The 21906-nt window shown below is 41.2% G+C and overlaps 1 protein-coding gene across 1 annotated transcript in view; it reads left to right on the top strand.

Annotated features, from left to right (window-relative positions):
- PRDM6 (PR/SET domain 6) overlaps positions 1-21906 on the top strand; it is a 110241-nt gene that overhangs the window by 58086 nt on the left and 30249 nt on the right. The window contains exons 3-4 of the mRNA XM_068981417.1: positions 16281-16408; positions 19946-20070. Coding sequence (XP_068837518.1) covers positions 16281-16408; positions 19946-20070 — 253 coding nt within the window. The remainder of the gene's footprint in view (positions 1-16280; positions 16409-19945; positions 20071-21906) is intronic.

Raw genomic sequence — 21906 nt, 5'->3', positions numbered from 1 at the left:
TTTCACAGTATATATCAAGTTACCACCATGTACACTTCAAGTATCTTACAATTTTATTTATCAGTTTTACCTTGGGAAAACTGAAATTTAAACAAGAAACAAAAAACTAGGGGAAAAATAATAAAAGTAGTGTCAGTTTTTTTTTAAGGGCTTCCCTAGTGGCTCAGATGGTAAAGAATCTGACTCCCATTCAGGAGACCTGAGTTTGATCCTTGGGTTGGGAAGATTCCCTGGAGAAGGAAATGGCAACCCAGTCCAGTATTCTTTCCATGGAGAGAGTAGCCTCACCGGGGGCTACAGTCCATGGGGTCCCAAAGAGTTGCACACAACTGAGCTATGGATCAAATCGTGAAATCGTGAGTGTCCATTTTAACTAGTGAGGAAAAGTAGCCCTTTTTGGAAATGCTGCTTTCCTTAAAATTTTTTTCCGGAATATTCAGCTCTGCCTAAGATGTGTGGACCTGCCCAGAGGGCAGAGTGACATGGTCCAGCCATTAGTGCTTGGGTACCTAGAAGGTATCAGTATCCTTCTAATTGTCCATCTATTTATCCAACCAGCCATCTCCTCAACCACACATCCATCCACCCACCAAACCAACTAACCAACAGACATTGATTAAACTGAGCTCTCTATTAACCACTAGGGAATTAATAGCCAACATGACAGATTTTATCTTTGTCCTCATTGAGGTTATAGCCTAGCAGGTTTTAATTAAACATTTGTGTAATGCTGCCTTCATAGTCCACAAGTTGTTTAAACAACTGAGATGACTTAAAGGGCTGTAGCTTTAGCTCTTTTAGTCCTTATGTCTTTTTTACATTGTAAAAAATTGCAATGGATTACTCTTCCTACACTTACGAACCCCATTGTAGACATCAAATGTGCAAAGACTGGATAGGAAAATCTACAGATAGTCGTGCCAGGATGAATGTCTTCTGATTTGTTTAAGTGTTTATTTCTTCTGCATGCTGTGCTATGATCACTCAGTTGTGTCAGACTCTTTGCAATGCTGTGGACCATATCCTGCCAGGCTCCTCTGTCCATGGGGATTCTCCAGGCAAGAATACTGGAGTGGGTTGCCATTGTCCTTCAGGGGATCTTCGCAGCCCAAGGATCGAATCTGCATCTCCTGAATTGGCAGATTATTTACCACGGTGCCACCTGTATCTCTCCTACTGAATGGTAAATTGCTTGAGGGTAGGGCCTGGGTCTTCAGTTTTTTTTAAAACCTGCACTAAGCACAGTGGCTGGCACATAGTAGATACTTTCTAAATGTTTGTTAAAGGAATGCTGTCTGGGGAGTCAGAAGTCTCATATCGAGGCTCACCGCTACTGCTATGATATTCTGTTCTTGGCTGCATCATCTCCTGGGTCTTGATGGGGAGGAGCTCTGTGCAAACCAATGTGTGCATTCAGTCCTCTGCACAACTATGCAAACCTTCCTTCAAGAAAAATGGTTCCAAGAAGCCAAAATTCATCCCTCTACCATGTTTCTTGCTCCAGGACAAACCTGGAATTTCACTCAGGTTTTCCTGCAAGCAGTTACTTGTTCAGTCGCTCAGTCGTGTCTAACTCTTTGTGACTCCATGGACTGCAGCATGCCAGGCTTCCCTGTCCATCACTATCTATCTCCTGGAGTTTTCTCAAACTCATGTCCATTGAGTCAGTAATGCCATCCAACCATCTCATCTTCTGTTGCCCCCTTCTCCTCCTGCCTTCAGTCTCTCCCAGCATCAGAGTCTTTTCCAATGAGTCAGTTCTTCACATCAGATGGCCAAAGTTTTGGAGCTTCAGCTTTGGCATCAGCCCTTCCAATGAATATGCAGGATTGATTTCCTTTAGGATTGACTGGTTTGATCTCCTTGCAGTCCAAGGGACTCCCAAGAGTCTTTTCCAACTTGGGAAAACAGCAAACTCCTCTCAGGACCACCTGGTCTAGGCCTGTGTTAGCCTCCACACTCTCACTTTCTTGAGCGCCCTGAATCTAGGGTTTATTTTGTTTCCTGGTTTCTCCTGTGATCCAGGGCATGATGGTGTAAATTAGGAATTGAGGGCATGTTTGGTACTGTCCCAACTTGACGTAAGGAATGTCACCTAAATTATTTAAGATCTGAAAATATGTTTTCTACCCTCTACAAATGGTCACTTTCCCCTTAATAAAGCATGTCTGACAATCACACTTTATTGGTGTGGCTAGGAAGAAAATGTCATAGACTTGAGAAAACATAATAATTCAGAGAGTGACACATTTCAGAGAGGAAATAAAGCTGTAGGCTACTTTGAAAAGAAGTAAAAAACCATAGGAAACCATGATTTCATTGGAACAAACATTCTGCGTTTTCAGAAAGTTTTTACTTAAAAAAAGAGGGTGACCTCTAGGTCATGGTACATGTGTGTCTATACATTCGTGGAAGTAGCCTCTTTCTGATTTTTTAGGGACATTCTCTTTGCAAACACTCCCCACTTAGTACCTTGTAAGTTTTTAATACAGTTGCTAATATAGCAGTTTGTACATAGGCTTTGGTCAGGCTACTTCTTGCAAAGCATAGCTACCATGCTGAAGTATAAAATCACTAACCATTTTCATCAAGGTCTAAAGGTCTGCATAGTATCATACCACGTGGAATTTTTAAACCAGAAATTTCTACTGCAGTAAGGGTTAAATAGCACCCCGCGAGATCCCATATGGAGAATTCAAGTGCTTGCCACAGTGCGTTCACTACTGTGTTCTTTTATAGCTTTGAAGCATAGAACTATTCAGTACACTGTCAGAGATAATTTGCACATCCCAGAAGTTCACATTGGTAATAATCTAGGATTATTTTAACAAAATAATGGTCCCCTTTCCTGTTTGGTAGATAACTAAAGCTTTGTTTTTCCAAGTATGTCCATTCAAATTTCCCTGTGGTTTAATTTTCCAAAATTGATGCTTTCTCACATGGAATACATTATTATTATTATTTTTAAATCTACCTCTCATGGATTGGATAAAGGATGGTGAGTGCTGTGCGTGTTCACTAGTCAGAGTCTGAGATCAGTATATCTCTGAGGCTCAGTGCTGAGATCTGGTTCCACCGATTCTTTTTCTTCTCAGCAAAAGTGAAAATGCGAAAGGAAAGAAGGGCCAGAATGAGAGGGTGGCTGGAAACTGCAGTGTTTTACTAGTTCATCTCAGTAGATGGAGAAAAACGTGGTAACGCTGTGAGCTGCCCTTTGTTTATAACACACACAATTCATGGCAGCAGTCTTTACAGGCTTCTCTGGTGGCTTAGATGGTAAAGCGTCTGTCTGTAATGCAGGAGACCTGGGTTCGATCCCTGGGTCGGGAAGATTCCCTGGAGAAGGAAACAGCAACCCACTCCAGTACTCTTGCCTAGAAAATCCCATGGACAGAGGAGCTTGGTGCAGGCTACTGCCCATCGGGTCACAGAGTCGGGCACGGCTGAGCGACTTCACTTCACGTCAATGGCATTTAGCAAATATGAGAAGATACAAGCTTTCTTGATTACTTAGATCTAAATGTTTATTCAAGCTTCCCTGAGAGCTTTTCTTCATTTATACAGAGTTCTCTCCACTGGACAAATGTCCATTTTTAAGTGTGGACTCAGTGTATATGAAACAAGTTTTCACAGCATCCAAATTCATTTCATTTGGTCAGGACTTCTTGGTGAATTTAATGAAAACTGGATTTTTAAAAACTGAGTTGAAGCCATATTTAAATGGGTGGCTTATATAAAAAAATTTTACAGTTTGTGAAAGACATTAGTGCTGATACAAAAAAAAGAAAAGGAATGCAAAACAAATTGCCACTTGAAAATATTTCCAAGACTGTTCTTAGCAGTATAGGATTAGCACTATTTTCCTTTTCAGTGTCGATGTTGTATGGACACTGGAGACAGTTGTACACTGTGGGTATGACTGCTGTGACGAAGGAGAAGGGAAGAGATATAGGTTTGCAGCTGAGCCTGAGGATGGCACCAAGCCAGTGCCCTGAAAAATGGCAAACATGTCACAGCTAACAGCTGGACGCAGAAATATTTCCCTTTAATTTGGATGGATAAAATTTTTTTCACAGCAGGGCACTCTCAGAAGAGGACAACATCAAAGGGGGTGGGTCTCTGCAGTCAGACATCAGCTGGCTCCAGGATGGAGCAAAATGAATGAACTGTCAGGACTTTTCCAGCGTGCAGGCTTCTGCCAAGTGAAAAGCTGAAGGTTCAGTGGCTTGTTCGGATCACAAAGTCCTGATAATGCAAGTCTGATTCCCCCAAGTCTCCCCTCCGATCAGCAGACAGGATGTCTGAAGAAGCTTCTGGGTTGATGGATGACAGACTTTGTATGGATGACCACTGCTGTCCTCGGAGATAAGGGAGATTCGCCAAGGGCTCAGCGGCTCTCCGGAGCTCTCAGTCTCTGTGCTGGAATCCCCAGTCACCCACTCTCCTCTGCCAGCCTGCAGCCCAGCAGCCACTGCCCCAGAGTGGCTGAAACACCCATTTCATCTCTTCCCATGCCCAGCTCTCTGAGGCAGACTTCACAAATACCACCGCTGGTGTTTTATGGTTTATTGACACTTTTCAACTGTTTTTCTGATTTCCATATTTCAGTCTTGACTTATATGTTAGTATTATCTGCAAACTCAACATAAACCTCTAATGATTTTCTAATATTTCTGGAACTTGATGAATGTGAATTGACAAAGTACAGTATATAGCTTTATATCAGCATTACTGAAAATACGGCAACGGTGTATATAACCATTACTCATTTCTTTTATGGGGCATTTATTACTTGACCTTTGAAACCTCAACTCAAAACCTTGGCATTCCAGTGTACTCTAAACCAGAAGGAGAGGGAAGAGTTTTCTTATGAAAAATAGCAATGAAACAACTTAATTCTAATGGAGGGAAAAAATATTGAAATAAAAAAACCTGTAGTATTACATATTTGAGAAAAAAGTGGGAAAACTGAACACAAATAAAACTGGTCACACTAGCCAGTATTTGCTTTAAGGAAGAATCTTTCATTTTAAAATGTGTATCTTCCTCCACAGATTTATACCCTAGCCATTTTTTGATGGTCCTTGTCATAGCACATGGTCAGCAGAAGGAGAGTGGTGTCTTTATCCACTGCATGCTTGCTTTGTGTAAATTTGACTAATGGGTTAAGTAATTCTCGCTAAATTGGCATTTTCTCTGAAGGACAGGAGTTTGTTTTATAAATGACGTTGTTAATTATTATGAACGTGTTTTATGGCCCTCATTCTTACATATTAAGAGTTTTAGGCACTTTTAATGAAAGAGTTCTACTAGCTCTCCTTGATAGGACGAATGGGATGCTATGAAAGCAATAGTCACATGGTGGCCTATGAATCAGGAAAATTTCCTCCTTGTCACACAGAGCTGCTGTGTGACTGTGGGCAACTCATTTCCCCTTTCTCAGCCCAAAGTTTCAGACCTGTAAAATGGAATAACTGCTCCGGTCTACCTTCTAGGTCAGTTATAAGGATCAATGAAGATTGGGAAAGTATTTTATAAACCAAAATACCACCCAGATGTGTATGACCGGGTCATCAGCTGCTGTTCTTTCTTTGTGTTTAGGTGGTGGCAGATGCTTCACTCCTTTGAGAGTATTGCTTTGTGGTCTCTATTCTCAAGCTGGATTTAGCTGGAGTTGAGAGTTTACAAGTAAAAAGGTTAGGAGACCACAGTGATGTGGTCCTTGCTCTCCTCTTCTCTGGGTTAGGAAGCAGTGCCCAGAAGCCGTGGCTGACGGTGGTCCCTGTTGATCTGATTCCCCAGGCTGCCATCCACAAATGTCCTCTGCCCCTCATCCAGGTACATTTGACTGCACAGATAGCTCATGTACCTGGACCTTGTTCAAGGTTCATGTACATATGAGATACTGTGAGTTGGGGCCTCTTCTGGCTAGAAATGTCAGTGTCTTCAGAAGTCAAGCAGTCCTGTATGGTAGATATTGTTCAGTAAGAGGGCTGGAGCCACAGCGAATTAAAACACTTCCTCGCGGGCGATGGTCCCATGGGGTGCAAAGAGTCAGACACGACTGAGTGAGCACAGACAACCTGTTAGTTACAGAAATGCTCCAGGAGTGCTCTTAAAGGTGTGGTAGGTACCTGTGTTTGTGCTAACTTTAGCAAATGGAAAATGTAGGACTGGAACAATGCTTCCTTACTGTTTTTTTCTGGAGAGTATTCACATTTATCCAGCATTTTCAGTATTTTGTTTTATTTTTTGATAGATTCATCAGAGGAACAAAAACATAAATGACTGGCTTATTGCTACACCCCCTCTATGTTATTTCCAACTTTTTAATCTCTCTCTCTCTGAACAAAAGTTGATTTCCTGATGTGTACAAAGCTTTGTGTAAGCTACTGATGGGTAAAGGCTTAAAATATTTAAAATGCATTCCTGCCCTCAATGAGCTTGTAATCTTCTGGTCTTATAATCTTAGCAATAATGAGTTTCCAAACACTGCACATATTATCTGGTGGTCACTGTCCATGAGCAGGTTAGTAGATGAAGCCTGGGCTGACATGTCCCATCTAATCTGATGGCCTCAGAATAGCTAATGCTTTTTGGACTCTTACTGTGTGCCCAGCACTGATTTAACTCCTTCATATATACTAGCTCATTTGATTTTCATATGAGCCCTATGACTGGGACTGTCAGTAGCATCATTTTTTCAAAGAAGGTCTCACCTTCCTGAAGGTCTCACCTTCCTGAAGAGTTAAGTAACTGCCCAGAGTCACTTGGCCTGCAGACATGAAGCTGTGACTGTAACTCACACACATTGGAGCTGACACCCACAGGCATGCTCTTAACCTCTGCCCTCCACCCCCTCTCCACTTCCTATTGACTGGGGTGACTTCTAGTGCGTATTTTCATTAGTAATACTTTAGGAATTCCCCTCTAACAATTATAATATTAAAAGTAAAATCTTTTATTGAGCAATAAAGGTATTGGGTTTTTTAACTTTTCACAGTTCAGTCAGGAATTATTCTTTTTTTTTTAATTTTATTTTTTATTTTTCCTCTTTTTTTTTTAAATTTAAAAATCTTTAATTCTTACATGCGTTCCCAAACATGAACCCCCCTCCCACCTCTCTCCCCATAACATCTCTCTGGGTCATCCCCATGCACCAGCCCCAAGCATGCTGTATCCTGCGTCAGACATAGACTGGCGATTCGATTCTTACATGATAGTATACATGTTAGAATGCCATTCTCCCAAATCATCCCACTCTCTCTCTCTCCCTCTGAGTCCCAAAGTCCATTATACACATCTGTGTCTTTTTTGCTGTCTTGCATACAGGGTCGTCATTGCCATCTTTCTAAATTCCATATATATGTGTTAGTATACTGTATTGGTGTTTTTCTTTCTGGCTTACTTCACTCTGTATAATCGGCTCCAGTTTCATCCGTCTCATCAGAACTGATTCAAATGAATTCTTTTTAACGGCTGAGTAATACTCCATTGTGTATATGTACCACAGCTTTCTTATCCATTCATCTGCTGATGGACATCTAGGTTGTTTCCATGTCCTGGCTATTATAAACAGTGCTGCGATGAACATTGGGCTACATGTGTCTCTTTCAATTCTGGTTTCCTCGGTGTGTATGCCCAGCAGTGGGATTGCTGGGTCATAAGGTAGTTCTATTTGCAATTTTTTAAGGAATCTCCACACTGTTCTCCATAGTGGCTGTACTAGTTTGCATTCCCACCAACAGTGTAGGAGGGTTCCCTTTTCTCCACACCCTCTCCAGCATTTATTGCTTGCAGATTTTTGGATCGCAGCCATTCTGACTGGTGTGAAGTAGTACCTCATTGTGGTTTTGATTTGCATTTCTCTAATAATGAGTGATGTTGAGCATCTTTTCATGTGTTTGTTAGCCATCCGTATGTCTTCTTTGGAGAAATGTCTATTTAGTTCTTTGGCCCATTTTTTGATTGGGTCGTTTATTTTTCTGGAATTGAGCTGCATAAGCTGCTTGTATATTTTTGAGATTAGTTGTTTGTCAGTTGCTTCATTTGCTATTATTTTCTCCCATTCAGAAGGCTGTCTTTTCACCTTGCTTATATTTTCAGAAGGAATATTTTCCTTCCTCGAAGGAATTATTCTTGTGTAAATAGTTGCAAAACAGATTCTGACCTCTTATCTTCTGACACAAAGAAATCTCACAGTAAAACATTTTTATCTAGGCAAACAGGATAGTTTTCAATTGAGTTTCTCAAATTACTAATACACTTCATTATTGAAGCCCTCATTTTCTGAATTTAACAGAAAGATGGGGCCATCTAAGGTAGTGTGTGGAGAACAGGTAGAGAAGATCTGAGAAACCATCTTTGTGTCTATTCTTCCCTGGCTTCTCCAAGTGCTGTGAGAGGACTTGAAACAGTGCTGGGTTCTCATGTCTAAACTGGGAAACTCTCTAAGACCTCTCCCCAACCCTCTTCTGTGGGCTTCCCTGGTGGCTCAGATGGTAAAGAATCTGACTGTAGTGTGGGAGACCTGGCTTGATCCCTGGCTTGGAAAGATCCCCGGGAGGAGGGCATGGCTACACACTGCAGTATTCTTGCCTGGAAAGTCACTATGGACAGAAGAGCCTGGTGGGCTACAGTCCATGGAGTTTCAAAGAGTCGGACATGACTGAGCGACTAAGTACAGCACATGGACGTAGACTCAACTGTTTATTACATTTTAATCATCTTATGAAAACCACCTTTGCATTTCATAGACTTGAAAGAACTTAAGTTCAAAAAGGTGTTATATTTTCTTTAAAAAGCCCTGGTTGTTAGTGCTTAGAATGGCGTTTTAATTGCATTTGGTGGTGGTTTATTCTCAAGTTTTGAATAAAATCTGAGATCTTTAAGAAGCTATTTAATTATTGTGAGAATTCAGTTCACTTCAGCGTATTTTGAGTTCCTCCAATGTGTTAGGCCTTGTTTTAGATGTTTGGGTATAAGATATGCACCCACACCTCAGCTTTTTTGGGGGGGAGCTGAAGGCTACTGGTGTTTCAGTACATGACCAAATGCTGCTCTCTGGGGTCCTTGGCACAGGGACCTGCCACTGTGTGGAATCACAGGAGAGGGAGCCTGAGACATCTCCCTGCTCACTGAAAACTGGCTAATCCTTTCAAACACAACCTTTGGATCTTTTCTTTTTCCTCTGTTTCATGCCAAGATTCAGAGAACCAGGTTCTGGGAGGAGTGGATTAATGTTTAAGTTATAATTTAAGTTTCTTTTGTTTAAGGTTCTTGGCTCTCTTTATTTGTCAGATTGAATGAGGTGTGAGGAGGCCTCATTGTGCCTCTGACTAGAGTCTGTTTGTTGAAGTCCCTGATTTCTGGGCTTCCTTGGTATCTCAGATGGTAGAGAATCTGCCTGCAGTGCAGGAGACCTGGGTTCAGTCCGTGGGTTGGGAAGATCCCCTGGAGAAGGGAATGGCTACTCACATCAGTATTCTTGCCTGGAGAATCCTCATGGACAGACAAGCCTGTCAGGCTCTGCTCCATGGCATCACAAAGAGTTGGATATGACTGAGCAACTAACACAGCACTACACAACTAACTTTTGGAGGCCCCTTTTCTTATGTACATAATTGCTGCTGGGTTTTCTCGTGGTGTCAGTTCCAGCAGCCACCGCGGATACCCTGCTCTTCATTGCTCAAGATCCTTTATGCAAGCCGGACTAGTGCATTTGGCCCTGAGCCATCCTCCATGATCGGTTGAATCCGAGGGTGCAAGCTCTCGAGAGAAACTTGCGAGAACAAAACTAGCAAAAGGAACAAAAGCTGACTGTGAGCCGACGAGGTTAGAGCTGGTGCTCTCTTCCCTGTCTCATTTTCTGACCTCTGAATGTGGCTGAGGTGCTCAGTGGTCTAACAGAAGAAGGGGAAGCTCATCTGGCAGAGCAAGTGCTCTGTCGGCCGTTTTTCAAACAAGGTCCCCCCTTCCCTGCCAGCCCCTGGTGATGTCCCAGCGCCTGCATCAGAGAGCAAAGGTGAGGTTTGTTGAGGTGGTGGGGTGCTTCCTGATGAGCTCTCTTTGTATCTGTTTTTAAAGTAGACCCAGCAACTTTTATCTGATTTTATAGTGTAATTACATTGATGACGTCTTTGAATTAAAATGGACCCCTTGCTTTAAAAGACTATTGAAAGCCCTTCTGGTAAAAGTAAATGAACACTCTGCTCTGCTCTCCCACTCTCTGGAAAACTATAGCACAAAATGCCTGCATCCCAGTCATATGATGGCTTCTGGGCTGCGAAGGAGTGATGGGCATTTGCAGTGTTTCCAGGCCATCAGATCAGATGATTTTTCTTGAAAGTGCCCCCACCTGTAGCAGACTGATTTTCAGGGGTAGCAAAAATTCCTTTACAGCAGAGTTTACCAACTTAGGTGCTTCATGAGGCTGAGCAGCTAAGTAAATGAGTGAAGTAAGGAACAGCCAAGAAGAGGGGAGGGGAGGGAGGATAGGGAAGGAGAAAAGCCCATGGCTGATCTCAGGGGGCCACTTTGAAAGCGACTTAAGTTTCTGTGGATTAGTCCCAGAGATTGAGGACCCACCTTCTGATTTTTTTCCTCAAGAAAAATTAAAAATTAGAATTTCCAAAATTTTAAAACACTTGTGGAAAAACAAAATTGGTCAAGCATTCAACCCAAGAGCCACCAGTTTACAGATCTTGTTTTAGAGATACAGATTGCTCAGAGCCACCAGTATACATAAATTTCTATCATTCAGAAGATGGTTTTCTCGCTATTAAGTTAAAATGGGCCCAAGTCAGTCACTGCTGCTGCTGCTGCTGCTACTAAGTCGCTTCAGTCCTGTCTGACTCTGTGTGACCCCATAGATGGCAGCCCACCAGGCTCCCCCATCCCTGGGATTCTTCAGGCAAGAACACTGGAGTGGGTTGCCATTTCCTTCTCCAATGCATGAAAGTAAAAAGTGAAAGTGAAGTCGCTCAGTCGTGTCTGACTCTTAGCGACCCCATGGACTGCAGCCTACCAGGCTCCTCCGTCCATGGGATTTTCCAGGCAAGAGTACTGAGAGGGGTGCCATTGGCTTCTCCTAGCTTACACTATTTCTGTGATGATTATTGTTGTTAATGTAAGTTGGCAGCATTCATAAATGACAAAGCTGTGGATAAGCCGCTCATGACCAGTTTATTTAAGACACAACACTGGTGCGGTTTTCACTCATGTTCTCATTTTTAAAAAATTTATTTATTTTTGGCTGCACCGGGTCTTTGTTGCTATGCAGGCTTTTCTCTAATGGTGCTGAGCAGGGGCTACTCTCTAGTTGCAGTGTTTGGGTTTCTCATTGCAGTGGCTTCTCTTGTTATGGAGCACAGGCTCTAAGCTCATGGGCTCAGAGCTGTACTTCCCAAGCTCTAGAGCACAGGCTTAAGAGTTGTGGCGCACAGGCTGGCTTGCTCCTAGGCATGTGGGATCTTCCCTGATCAGGGATCAAATCCATGTCTCTCTTGCCTGGAAAATCCCATGGATGGAGGAGCCTCGTGGGCTGCAGTCCATGGGGTCGCTGAGGGTCGGACAGGACTGAGCGACTTCACTTTCTTTTCACTTTCATGAATTGGAGAAGGAAACAGCAACCCACTCCAGTGTTCTTGCCTGGAGAATCCCAGGGACAGGGGAGCCTGGTGGGCTGCCGTCTATGGGTCGCACAGAGTCGGACACGACTGAAGCGACTTAGCAGCAGCACTGGCAGACAGCTTCTTTACCACTGGGCCACCAGGAAAGCCCTGCTGTTCTCATTCAAAGTGGTTTAGTGTTCTAGAAAAGTAAGATTGTAGCAAAGAATGCAGTTCCCTGATCTTCAGGATTGCAATGAAGTCTTTCACATAGTGGTTTTCAGTTAATGGCATGCGTGGTTTATAATGAGTGACAGTTTGTGTGATCATTATCTCAACCACATGTGTGGCATTTCAGTAAATATTATTGGTTTGTAAACTATAAAAATATCCTTAAAAAGGTAAGAATGAGGTCTCCTCTTATCTTTCTCCTCCTGTTGATACAGGATAAAAGAAAAAGTACAGACCACAACCAGGGGTTTTAAAATAGCAACAAAGCAATCAGAAAGGTAATCAGTGGGTGCATATTACTGAGAGTTTCCCAGGAGGATAACACAGATAGTTTCTAACTTTGGGTAAGATAATCTCCTCTATTTTAACAACCCATTCAAAACTTGATGTACACGGAAATAGATGACTAGACTTTTCACTTATTGTTTCACTTTGATTTAAAAAATCAGAATAAGTTCAAAGTATAATATATAAATGCCAAAAAAGAGAATGTTAACACTTTGACATACTTGCTTCAGAAACTTTTTTTTTTTTTAAAGAAAAAGCATTTCAGATATATGTGTGTTCCCATCCCCTTCTTTCCCAAGGCCAGGACTCTGATGAAGTTAATGGTGAATCCTCCCAGCATGTTTGTTGTAAACATATATATACAGATAGATAGACATATTGCTATCTGTATATTACAGTATACACTATTTTAAAATATACAGTTGCGTTATTTTGTATATTTTGAAATGTTAACAAATGATATCATATGCATTAATCTGCAACTGATTTTCTCAATCAACATTATGTTTTTGATGTTTTGATCTATATCAACTAGATCTTAATACAAACAGGTTTTGTTCATTCATTTTAAGTGTTTAGTACTTTTTGTTGAATAAATAAACCACAGTTAGTTTATTCTTCTGATGATGGATATTTCTCTTATTTATAATTATTTGCTGTTAAAAGTTGTGCTCCAGTGAATGCCCTTGAACTTTTCTCCTTAGGCACATGTATCAGAATTGTATTGGAGTAGTTTCCTAGAAGTGAAATTGCTGAGTCACAGGAAATATGCATTGTCAAGTTTATTTCAACATTGCCAAAATGTTCTCCAATATGACTGTGCCATTTTACACTCCCTTTCAGCAATGCTAGGACTCGCTTTGTAAAACAAATACGATTTCTCCGGTTTGGAGGGGTTCTCCTTACAAAATTTAACCCTTTTCCTACCAAGTGTCCTGTGTGTTTCTTTACATGTGTTTCCCCTACCTCTAGCTTCCTTAGAAAAAACAGAGCAAGTATAAAACTTTGGTGGTTCATATTCATTGAGAATAAAGTGTACAGTTTTCAGCAAAACTATGCTTGACTCAAGGATTCTTTCAAGGAATTTTTTTCCTAAATTTAACTCTTACTTTCATTCTTACCGTTTGAACAAATTCAATTTCTGACCTCTTTGACATTTTCATTGGTCCTGAGGAGATTATCTAAACACTGTGTAAGATTTTTGATATTTTTCTTCTTATTTTAAGTCTTTTGAAAGGTAATGAAAACAAAATAACTCTTGGTCTTGGGCATTAATAAATCTCCTCAAATTCCTTAACATTTTTAGACCTGTTAGGTATCTATCTTACAGTTACATTTTAGTGTCACACAAATGTAGATGTTGGTGCAGCCTCCAAGAACAACTTCTCGACCTTGAAATTGTTGCAGCGGCTCTAGACTGAAATCTGCTGAAGCATTTCCCCACTTGTGGTTGCTTGTCTCCCAGAAGGACGAATGTCAGCCCGTCTGGGTACAGGGACAGTGTCCTTGTATAGTTCCGACGCATGTGGAATTTTACCGCCCTCTTTTTAAAAAAATTCTTTTACTGAACTCTGAAATGAAAACAAAGTTGAGCTAATGATGGAGATTAATAACAACACTCAAACTGGGACGCAGAACTTTTTTGAAAAGTTTCTCTTTAGCGCTTACATGTGGATGTCGTGGTTTTTCCAATTTTATTCTACTTCTATTAGGAAAATGAACAGAAATAGGCATCACTGACTTCTGAGCCCTTGTTTCTTTTTCAAGAAACACAGTTTAAATGTTTAACAACACAAGCTAGAAAGGGCCCCAAGATGGCCTTGAGCCAAATGCAAAGGTCCGTGTTTTTGGCCAGCCTCCCTGAATAACTTCGGCTTGAGGTGCTGCCCATATTAGCATGATGGATCCCATTGAGGAAATCTCACATGCTGAGAATGTATGTTGTTATGACTTGACATTTTATGGCATTTATGAAACTCTTACTTTGGCAGGGGGGATAAAAGCAAATAATTAGATTTGAATTTTGAAAGATCCCTCTGGCTGTACTTGAGAGACTAGGTTGGAAGGGCCTGAAGAAGCAGCAGGGAAATCTGTCAAGGGACTTTCGTAGTCCTTCAGGCGAGAGAGGAAGCTGGTTCAGGTAGGATGGTGGTGGTGGAGAGGGAGAGATGGGTGCGTGTGAAAAAGTTTTAGGAGGCAAATTCAGCTGGATTTGCTGATGGCTGGGCTCTCTAACGTTTAACTTGCTGTTGAGGACATTGGCTGGAAGCATTAAGGAGAACTGCACTTCTCCAAGTGCTTCCTAAGTGTTTTCACCAGCAGCTGTCATGGAAGATGTGTTCGTGGGAGAAGGACAGGGCAGAGGGCTAGGTCCTCAACATTTTGGGCTCCATTATAGATAGATAGTGGTATTCAAAGAACTGATGGCTTTGTACAGTGTCACATGGGCTGTTGACAGCAGACTCCAGGTTGAGACTTTGAGCTTTTGAACCAGTTTCCTAAAACAAAAATAAGAGCAACAAAATAAGTACTGTGTAATAATCTTACCTAAATATGAAATCTATCATCAGGTTGCTTACAGAGCAGATGTATCTACCACATGAAATGCTCCCATTTCCTGCTATCATCCCCAAACTAGGAGTTTAAAGTCATTAATCTTAAATGTAATCTAGGACTCTCTTCATTGTTCTCAGGCTACATTGATTATCAACTATAATCATTCTAGCCTGCTACCCAGTCATAGCTTCTCCAACCATTATATTGATTAGGTTGGCATCTCTTCTTTTATTTGTGGGGGTTAGTGGAAAGATTGGAGGTGAAGACAAATGAGTTCAAGAAAAGCCAAAAAAAAAAAAAAAACCAAAAAACAAATCAACTGTTTTAAAATGACTGACGATGATAAAAAGAACCATCATCACTAAGTCCTTTGGCCCCCAGAATAGAAATGCTGAGCTAAATTAATATGAATGACCTTACTAATTTTAGGGCTAAAATGTAACCAGTGAGGTGCTCCGGGAGACTTGTTCTCTGTGTCTGTTTGGAAGAGAAAAGTGGAAAGGCTGATTAGCAAGAATAAGAGACAGAATTTCTCAGAATGCTCTGCGGAACACAATCTTACTGCTGATTTTTCTTTAAAAGGCCCAGTTTTGCCATGGTCCTTCTGAGAACTGTGCCCCTTGCTTCCTGGCTGCCCCTAGGACTGAGGATGGTCTTCCAGAATTGCTGCCCATATATAACTCCCCACCCCACCCTTCCAGATACCCCAGCCTCCAAGGTGCCCAGGGCTGGCCTGGTTTCTGGAAGTGGAGGCCGATTGTCTCTGCTGTTAGCCCTGATTCCAACATCCTGGGCTGGCCAGTTGTTTAGCAGAAGGTTTTTGGTCCCATGCTCATTGCCTGGGATTCCATTACCTTGGATGTGATCCTGAAAGAAAATCTGCTTGAGGTGACCTAAGGCAATAGTGATTAGACTGACCTCAGTTAAGACATTTTAAATCCATAGGAAACTTTTATTATTTTTTTCTTTCCCTTTGCGAGGGTCCCTCTTTTTTGATGACTCCTCTCCTAATAGTTTCAGGTCCTGACAGCTGAAGTCCTACATCTTCTGCGAGGTGAGAGTCCATTTCTTTCAATCCAAATCAGAGTCTAATTTTATCAATCTGAAACAGCTCCATAATGCGCCAACCCCTGCTAGGTGTCACCCGGCTTGTTGAGCCGACAGTCCCTGCCTCCCAGATGCCTTCAACCAGTTACGTGTTTGAGACGAGGGCCTCTCATGCGGATGTTCCAGCCATGTCAGCGTGGCCTCGCCTCTCAGCTTGCTTTGTTTATCCAGCAGCTCATTACTAAAGGGTAGCCTGTCAAAAAGAGGTTAAATATTCTTTGGGAAACATGGTCACTCACATCCTTGAGATGCCACAAATATGTTTAATAAAGGGAAGATTGGCTTGATAAGAAAAACGTGATTGACTTGCATCACCAGAAAATGTTTTTCTCCTGTTATTCTAGTTGAGTTTCCACAAGCATTCCTGAGCACTAGCAAACCTATGGGCAATAAATTGCTGCAGCCAACACATAAAGACACCAAGGGAAGCAGGGAAAATGATTGCTGATGATTCGTTCTAACTACTTGACCTTCTGACCTCTTCTCTAGATATATGACCAAGATGGGACACTACAGCACTTTATTGATGGTGGGGAACCTAGTAAGTCGAGCTGGATGAGGTATATCCGATGTGCAAGGCACTGCGGAGAACAGAATCTAACAGTAGTTCAGTACAGGTAAAGTATACCTTGATTTACCACTTACAAAGCCGAAGCCCTTTGCCTTGCATATATAAATTCAGGCTTGCTGCTAGTTTTGAAAAAATCCTGCAGAGTCCTGACGAACTCTGCAAGGGCTGGCAGGAATTTCTTTTCTTTTTTTTTTTTTCTTCTAGTTTTGTGATATCTCTCTCGTTCTTGTAACAGTCATTTCTTGAGAATTCAGAAATAAGGATGCTAGGAGAAGGCCTTTTTCACTCACTGCACATGATAAAGTTACTTCCACATCATCATGTGAATGTTCACCATGGCCTGAGTGAGCCCAGCGAACTCACTGACTTGCAGTGATTTCCTCCCCAGCAGATGTGTCCACACGCAAACAGGAGTTCACAGATTCAGCCCAGGTCACTTGCTTTCAGTCATCTTTGGTCTGGCTGTCTCTCAGAGGGAACAGTTTGAGTTGCACAAAGGCGTGGGAAATCAAGAAGTCTCAACCCTCCCCAGGCTGCTTTCCTAAAACCATTGTGCTCAGCAGCCTTGACTAAGTCGTAGTAACCTCTCCTGATCCCTTGAAAGATGCCAAAGCATTTCTGGTCCTGCAGCCATTCAGAGTATGTTTCAGGGGATGGGGTGGTTCCAGCGCACAGAAAAGGCACCAGTCCCTTGAGATATTTTGGCAAATCCCGAAGGTGAATGGAGATGAGGTGGAGCCTCCCCTATTTCCCAGAGTCTCATAGGGAGGCCTAGAGTGGGGGAGGGGAAGAAAATCCAGTGGGATCCCAGATCGAAAGCCACACCTGCCTGATGCACCTGTTGGTCAAGCATTTCCATCAAGTATTAAAGGCTAGAGTGGCAACCCAAAGGCAAACACAGATCCCATAGGAAAAAAGCCCTGCTACAAAGCCTTCTTTTCTCAAAATCCCTCGAAAACATGTGCCATGTAAATATATGACCTCAGTTATAAACAGCCACGTTCCCTTTAGAATCAGAAGCAACTGTTTAACTTTATCAGGCACCACAGACACATCAAAGCAGGAGCCTTGCTCGGCAACTTGGAGTCCTGCCGATGACAATTTCTTTTCTTTTCTTTTTTTTTTAATTTTTAAAAATGAAGCCTTAAAAAAAAGAAGCAAACTTTATTCCCCTTATAGGTTAAAGGCTGCACAAATTTGGCTTGCTCTCTGAAGGCCTCCAAATTCAAAGGGAACATATTTGGACAGCATGTGACTCACTGCCTTGGTTTCCTAGGCAGTTATCTTTCATTACATAAGGGTTTATATGAACTTGCACACGATGGTATCTGGTTACAGTCTGTATATGGGCTTCACCCACCTTCCCTGCAGCTGCATCTCTGTTGTGAAGTTTTTATAAAACTCGGAGCTAGTAAAGTAGTAAAGATTGTGTTTGTCTACTCGGCAAGAGATAGTTTGGCTGGTTCCGTCACGGGCACCCTGGGAGCTCTTGAGAAGAGTTCTGACTTTGGGAAAATAAGAAACCCCTGCAAGAAAGGTGGGCATGAGAAGTCATTACCTTTCTGTCAATATTAAGTGGGTTTTATTGCTCCCCTTCCTTATGGTGCTTCCACACTGAATTCTCTCTGCTGATCTGTTTTCGATTACCTCAGATCTTTATAAAATGAACTACAAAAACACAATTTAAAAACTGGCATCCATCACCAGTGACCACGTCCAAGAGTAAGAAAATAGAAAAGTTGGACCCTGAAGAGCCAGCCTAATTTTTATTGTACATGAATGTCCTCTTCACAAAAAGTCAGCTGGTTTAGATTCATTCTGTTATGATTTGTAATATCTAAATGGAATTTTCTTCAAAGCGCCCTTGATTGATTGACCCTTAGCTGAACGTTTTGTTTTTATTTTGAGGCTGACAATAATGTTTGTTGGCATGTGTTCCGCTTCAGCTGCGTTGGGACGCCATGAAGCTATCTTTATGAGTCATCCAACCACAATACTAAATACATGTCAGCAAAGGAAATATTATCTGAAAAGGGAAAAATCCCTTTGATGTGCTTCAACATGCAGAGATTTCTGCGAGTTTTGGAAGCTCTGCCCGCTTGTAAGGAACGGTGTACGCTTACACTTTTCTTTTTCCCCTTTTGGCCTACTCTGTGCCTCAAAAGACCACCCATCGCTCGAAAACAGTTCTGCTCTTTCAGCGGCAAAGTGTGTCATTTGGTTTTAGCACATTCATTTGCCGGCGCTGTGTTTATATTAAGGGAAGCCAAACCGAGAGATGAAATGTTACAAGGGTGAAGTACAAAGTCGACTCAATTTTTCTCAAGTTAGGAGATGCCAGTGATTTATATCCCAGCTCCAATTTTGATTTTTTTATGTAGCAGTGGAAAGAATTAATAAAATGCACAGCTCTTAGAGATGCGGAGGGAGGAAGGGGAGTGAGGTCTGGACAACTGGCTAGAGTTTTTGTCAGATATTCATAGAATGTTGGGGAAAAACATTCTGCTTAGCTAGCAGTGCCCTCATGAGACAGAATGGCAGCAAGTAAGGAAAATAACAAGATAAATGAAATTTTTGCAGCTGCAAGTAAAATATTGAGAATCTGCACTTTTTTATTGATCTTTATGATCCTATTGCCAAGAGCCACTTTGTGGTGACAAAATATGTTGACAAGTGCATATCTCACCGCCATGAAAAATGTGGTGAAGGATTCGCCTTATGTCTACAGTGTTGTACAAGGAACAGATTGCCCTGCTATGGCCAGTTCCTTACAGAAAGGCTAAATTTAAGGTTCACCAACCCTGAACACTTTTATCTTCAACTTGAGGCTAATGTTTGTAGCAATTCTTCACTGAGAAAACCGATCACAGGCTCCTCTTTTTTTTTTTCTTAAAATCTGTAGATTTTTATTTACTGTGCCACGGCTGTTTAGTTCTTGGTACCTTCACTCTGTCATTTCATAGTGTAATCTTTCAGCCAGAGTAAAGTGCCCCTCTTGTGTTTATTGAATTTCCATCCACTTCACATAAGAGGGTTATTTTTCCTCTTCTCCTGTATCAAATTTTAGAGGAAAAAAAGCTATGGGGAAGATTTTTATTTCTCTTAGCCCTTATATCACAAAGCTGCTTAATTTTATTACAAATTTGAGAACTCCCATGCCAAGTTGTAAGAATACACCTAACACTTTTCCTTCAAATAAGAAATCAATGGTGTTAATTTGTATGTGGGGTCGACGTACCAGAGTCTGCAGTTTACCAAGAAAGAGAATTTTCTCATTAGTGTGAGATGAAATTTTTTCTTTAAATGAACTCTTCCTTTCTGCTCTCTCCGGGGCCAAATATCTGTCTCTTCAGCCAGGATGTTCCATGGAGGGACACTGTGGAAATAAACTGTGAGCTATTTATCGTACTGGGTTACAGGCTCTAACTGGTTGCTGGGAACGATAAGGTGGGTGCAGATTTTATTACAAACAGAAATTGTTTAGGTGGGAAACTGGGCAGAACTTTTTGGGGGCAATAAAAATGTGGATGGAGCATGTGAGTCCTACCGATTACTAAGCTGGGTTTTCTTTTGTTTTGAATAGGTCGCATATATTCTACCGAGCCTGTATAGATATTCCCAGGGGTACCGAGCTTCTCGTGTGGTACAATGACAGCTATACGTCTTTCTTTGGGATCCCTTTACAATGCATTGCCCAGGATGAAAACTGTAAGAATTTATTTTAGCTCTGAATTCACATTTCCAAATACCTATTTCAAAGCTAACTTTTAAAATAAGGGTGTTGTTTGAAACTCCTGAAATGTGGTTCACTCTGCTGTGTAACACAAATGTGCACAAGTCTGTTCCATCATTTTATTTTTCCTTGTATATCCTGTGCTTTCTCCCAGGACGTCTTGACCTGTACAGTCCAATGTTTTTTCACCCATTTATGATTTCAAAACCTTTGTCCTAGTTTAAATCATTGCCAGCAGCAGTGTTAAGGCAGCTGGTATCTACTGAGTACCAACTATGTGTCTGGTTCCAAGAGCAGCATAAGTTATAACTTCTGCTCTGAAGGATTGCACAGTCTTGCTGGAGTCAACACTGTTTGGAAAAACGAAGTAAGGAGACAACACTTCTTTAATCAGGAACAACACCCCTCCAGTCAATTGGCTTTGCTTCCTCTTAAGTAGTTGTTGGAATAATAAGTGGGAGTAAAAACCATAGACATATGATTGAGGAATTTGTCTCTAAACATCTTAGTCTAAAATGAACCATGTAATTTTCTTCTATCTTTATTACTGTTACTATCATTATGTTTGAAAAAATAATGCAAACCTTTGCAGTAGTTTTCATATAAACTTTATATATTTGTTTTTATCAATTTTGGGAAAATATTATAAGGTGATTTCTAGTATTTGGAATAGATTTAGATGATTCTGATGTGCTTCAGTGAGAAACACTGGTTTGAATGATGCAATTTTTTTCTTGTCATCCAACTGACTGATCTGTGAACTGATAAATTTGGATTATACAGTAGAAAAAGAAGCAGAGAAAACAGATTTATATAAGAAACTTAATTTTGGGAAAAAAGTGTTATTTTAATTTTTCCTTCTCTAGTCACTTTCTCTCATACACATATGAACTGAAAAAAAATGTTTATAATATTACTGATCAAAATGCTGATGATCAAATATTTCTTTTCCATGTTATCTTTGTTTTCTTTGTAAAAAAAAATAGAATCCTCAAAAAGCATATTATGCTCAACTTTCCTTTTCTACTTTACCCTAACCCCAAACCAATCTCAAATAAAAAAATGAATCTTTGGACATATAAGTACATTCCTCTTACTTACCAAGTTTCCATTGGAAAGTTTTTTTTCTGCAGTAATGCTCTTATTTGAGGGAGTGTCTGTTTTCATAGGGGAAAATCTCCATGTTGGACATGAGTGTGTGGTTGGTGTTAGAAGCAAAAATGGCCATGGTGGCCAATATGCTCTGTCTTCCCAGTATGGCTCCATGCCCAGCTCTCCCAAGACTGGATGTAGGTACACACATGGAAAAGCACTGTTAATCAGCTCCTCTGATTAGAACCTCAGTGTAGCTTCACCTTCTAAAAGATGGAATCTGATCCAGAAAGATTCCATAAAACCTATAAGGCCTTCTATTTCCTTCTTTAGTACAGCCTACTACAGACTCTGAAGATATTCTGGTGTGCGTGTCAAGGAATGTCTGGAAGTAAACACATCGAAGTCTAGAGTTCTAAAGTACATAGCACATGGTCCCAAAATCCATTCATTCGTTAGATAGTTGTTGAATACATACTAAGGACCAGTGTCATTGCTGCATACTGTAAATACAGCAGTGAACAAGATGTACAGGAATTCCTGCCCTCATGGAGCATATAGTCTAATGGTGGGAGACAGATTATCAACCAATAAATAAGTAAGTAAGTTTGTCGTGTGATGATAAGTGTCATAGAGATAACAAAGTAGAGAAGGGGCGAGGAGTGCTAGGAATTGGGAGTTGTGGGTTTAGAGATGACCAGTGTGAGCCCTACGAGGAA

The sequence above is a fragment of the Capricornis sumatraensis genome, chromosome 9, assembly GCF_032405125.1.
Source record: "Capricornis sumatraensis isolate serow.1 chromosome 9, serow.2, whole genome shotgun sequence".
NCBI classification, from domain to species: Eukaryota; Metazoa; Chordata; class Mammalia; order Artiodactyla; family Bovidae; genus Capricornis; species Capricornis sumatraensis.
The sequence above is the reverse complement of the archived record's forward strand: the minus strand, read 5'-3'. Positions and strand labels throughout refer to the sequence as shown.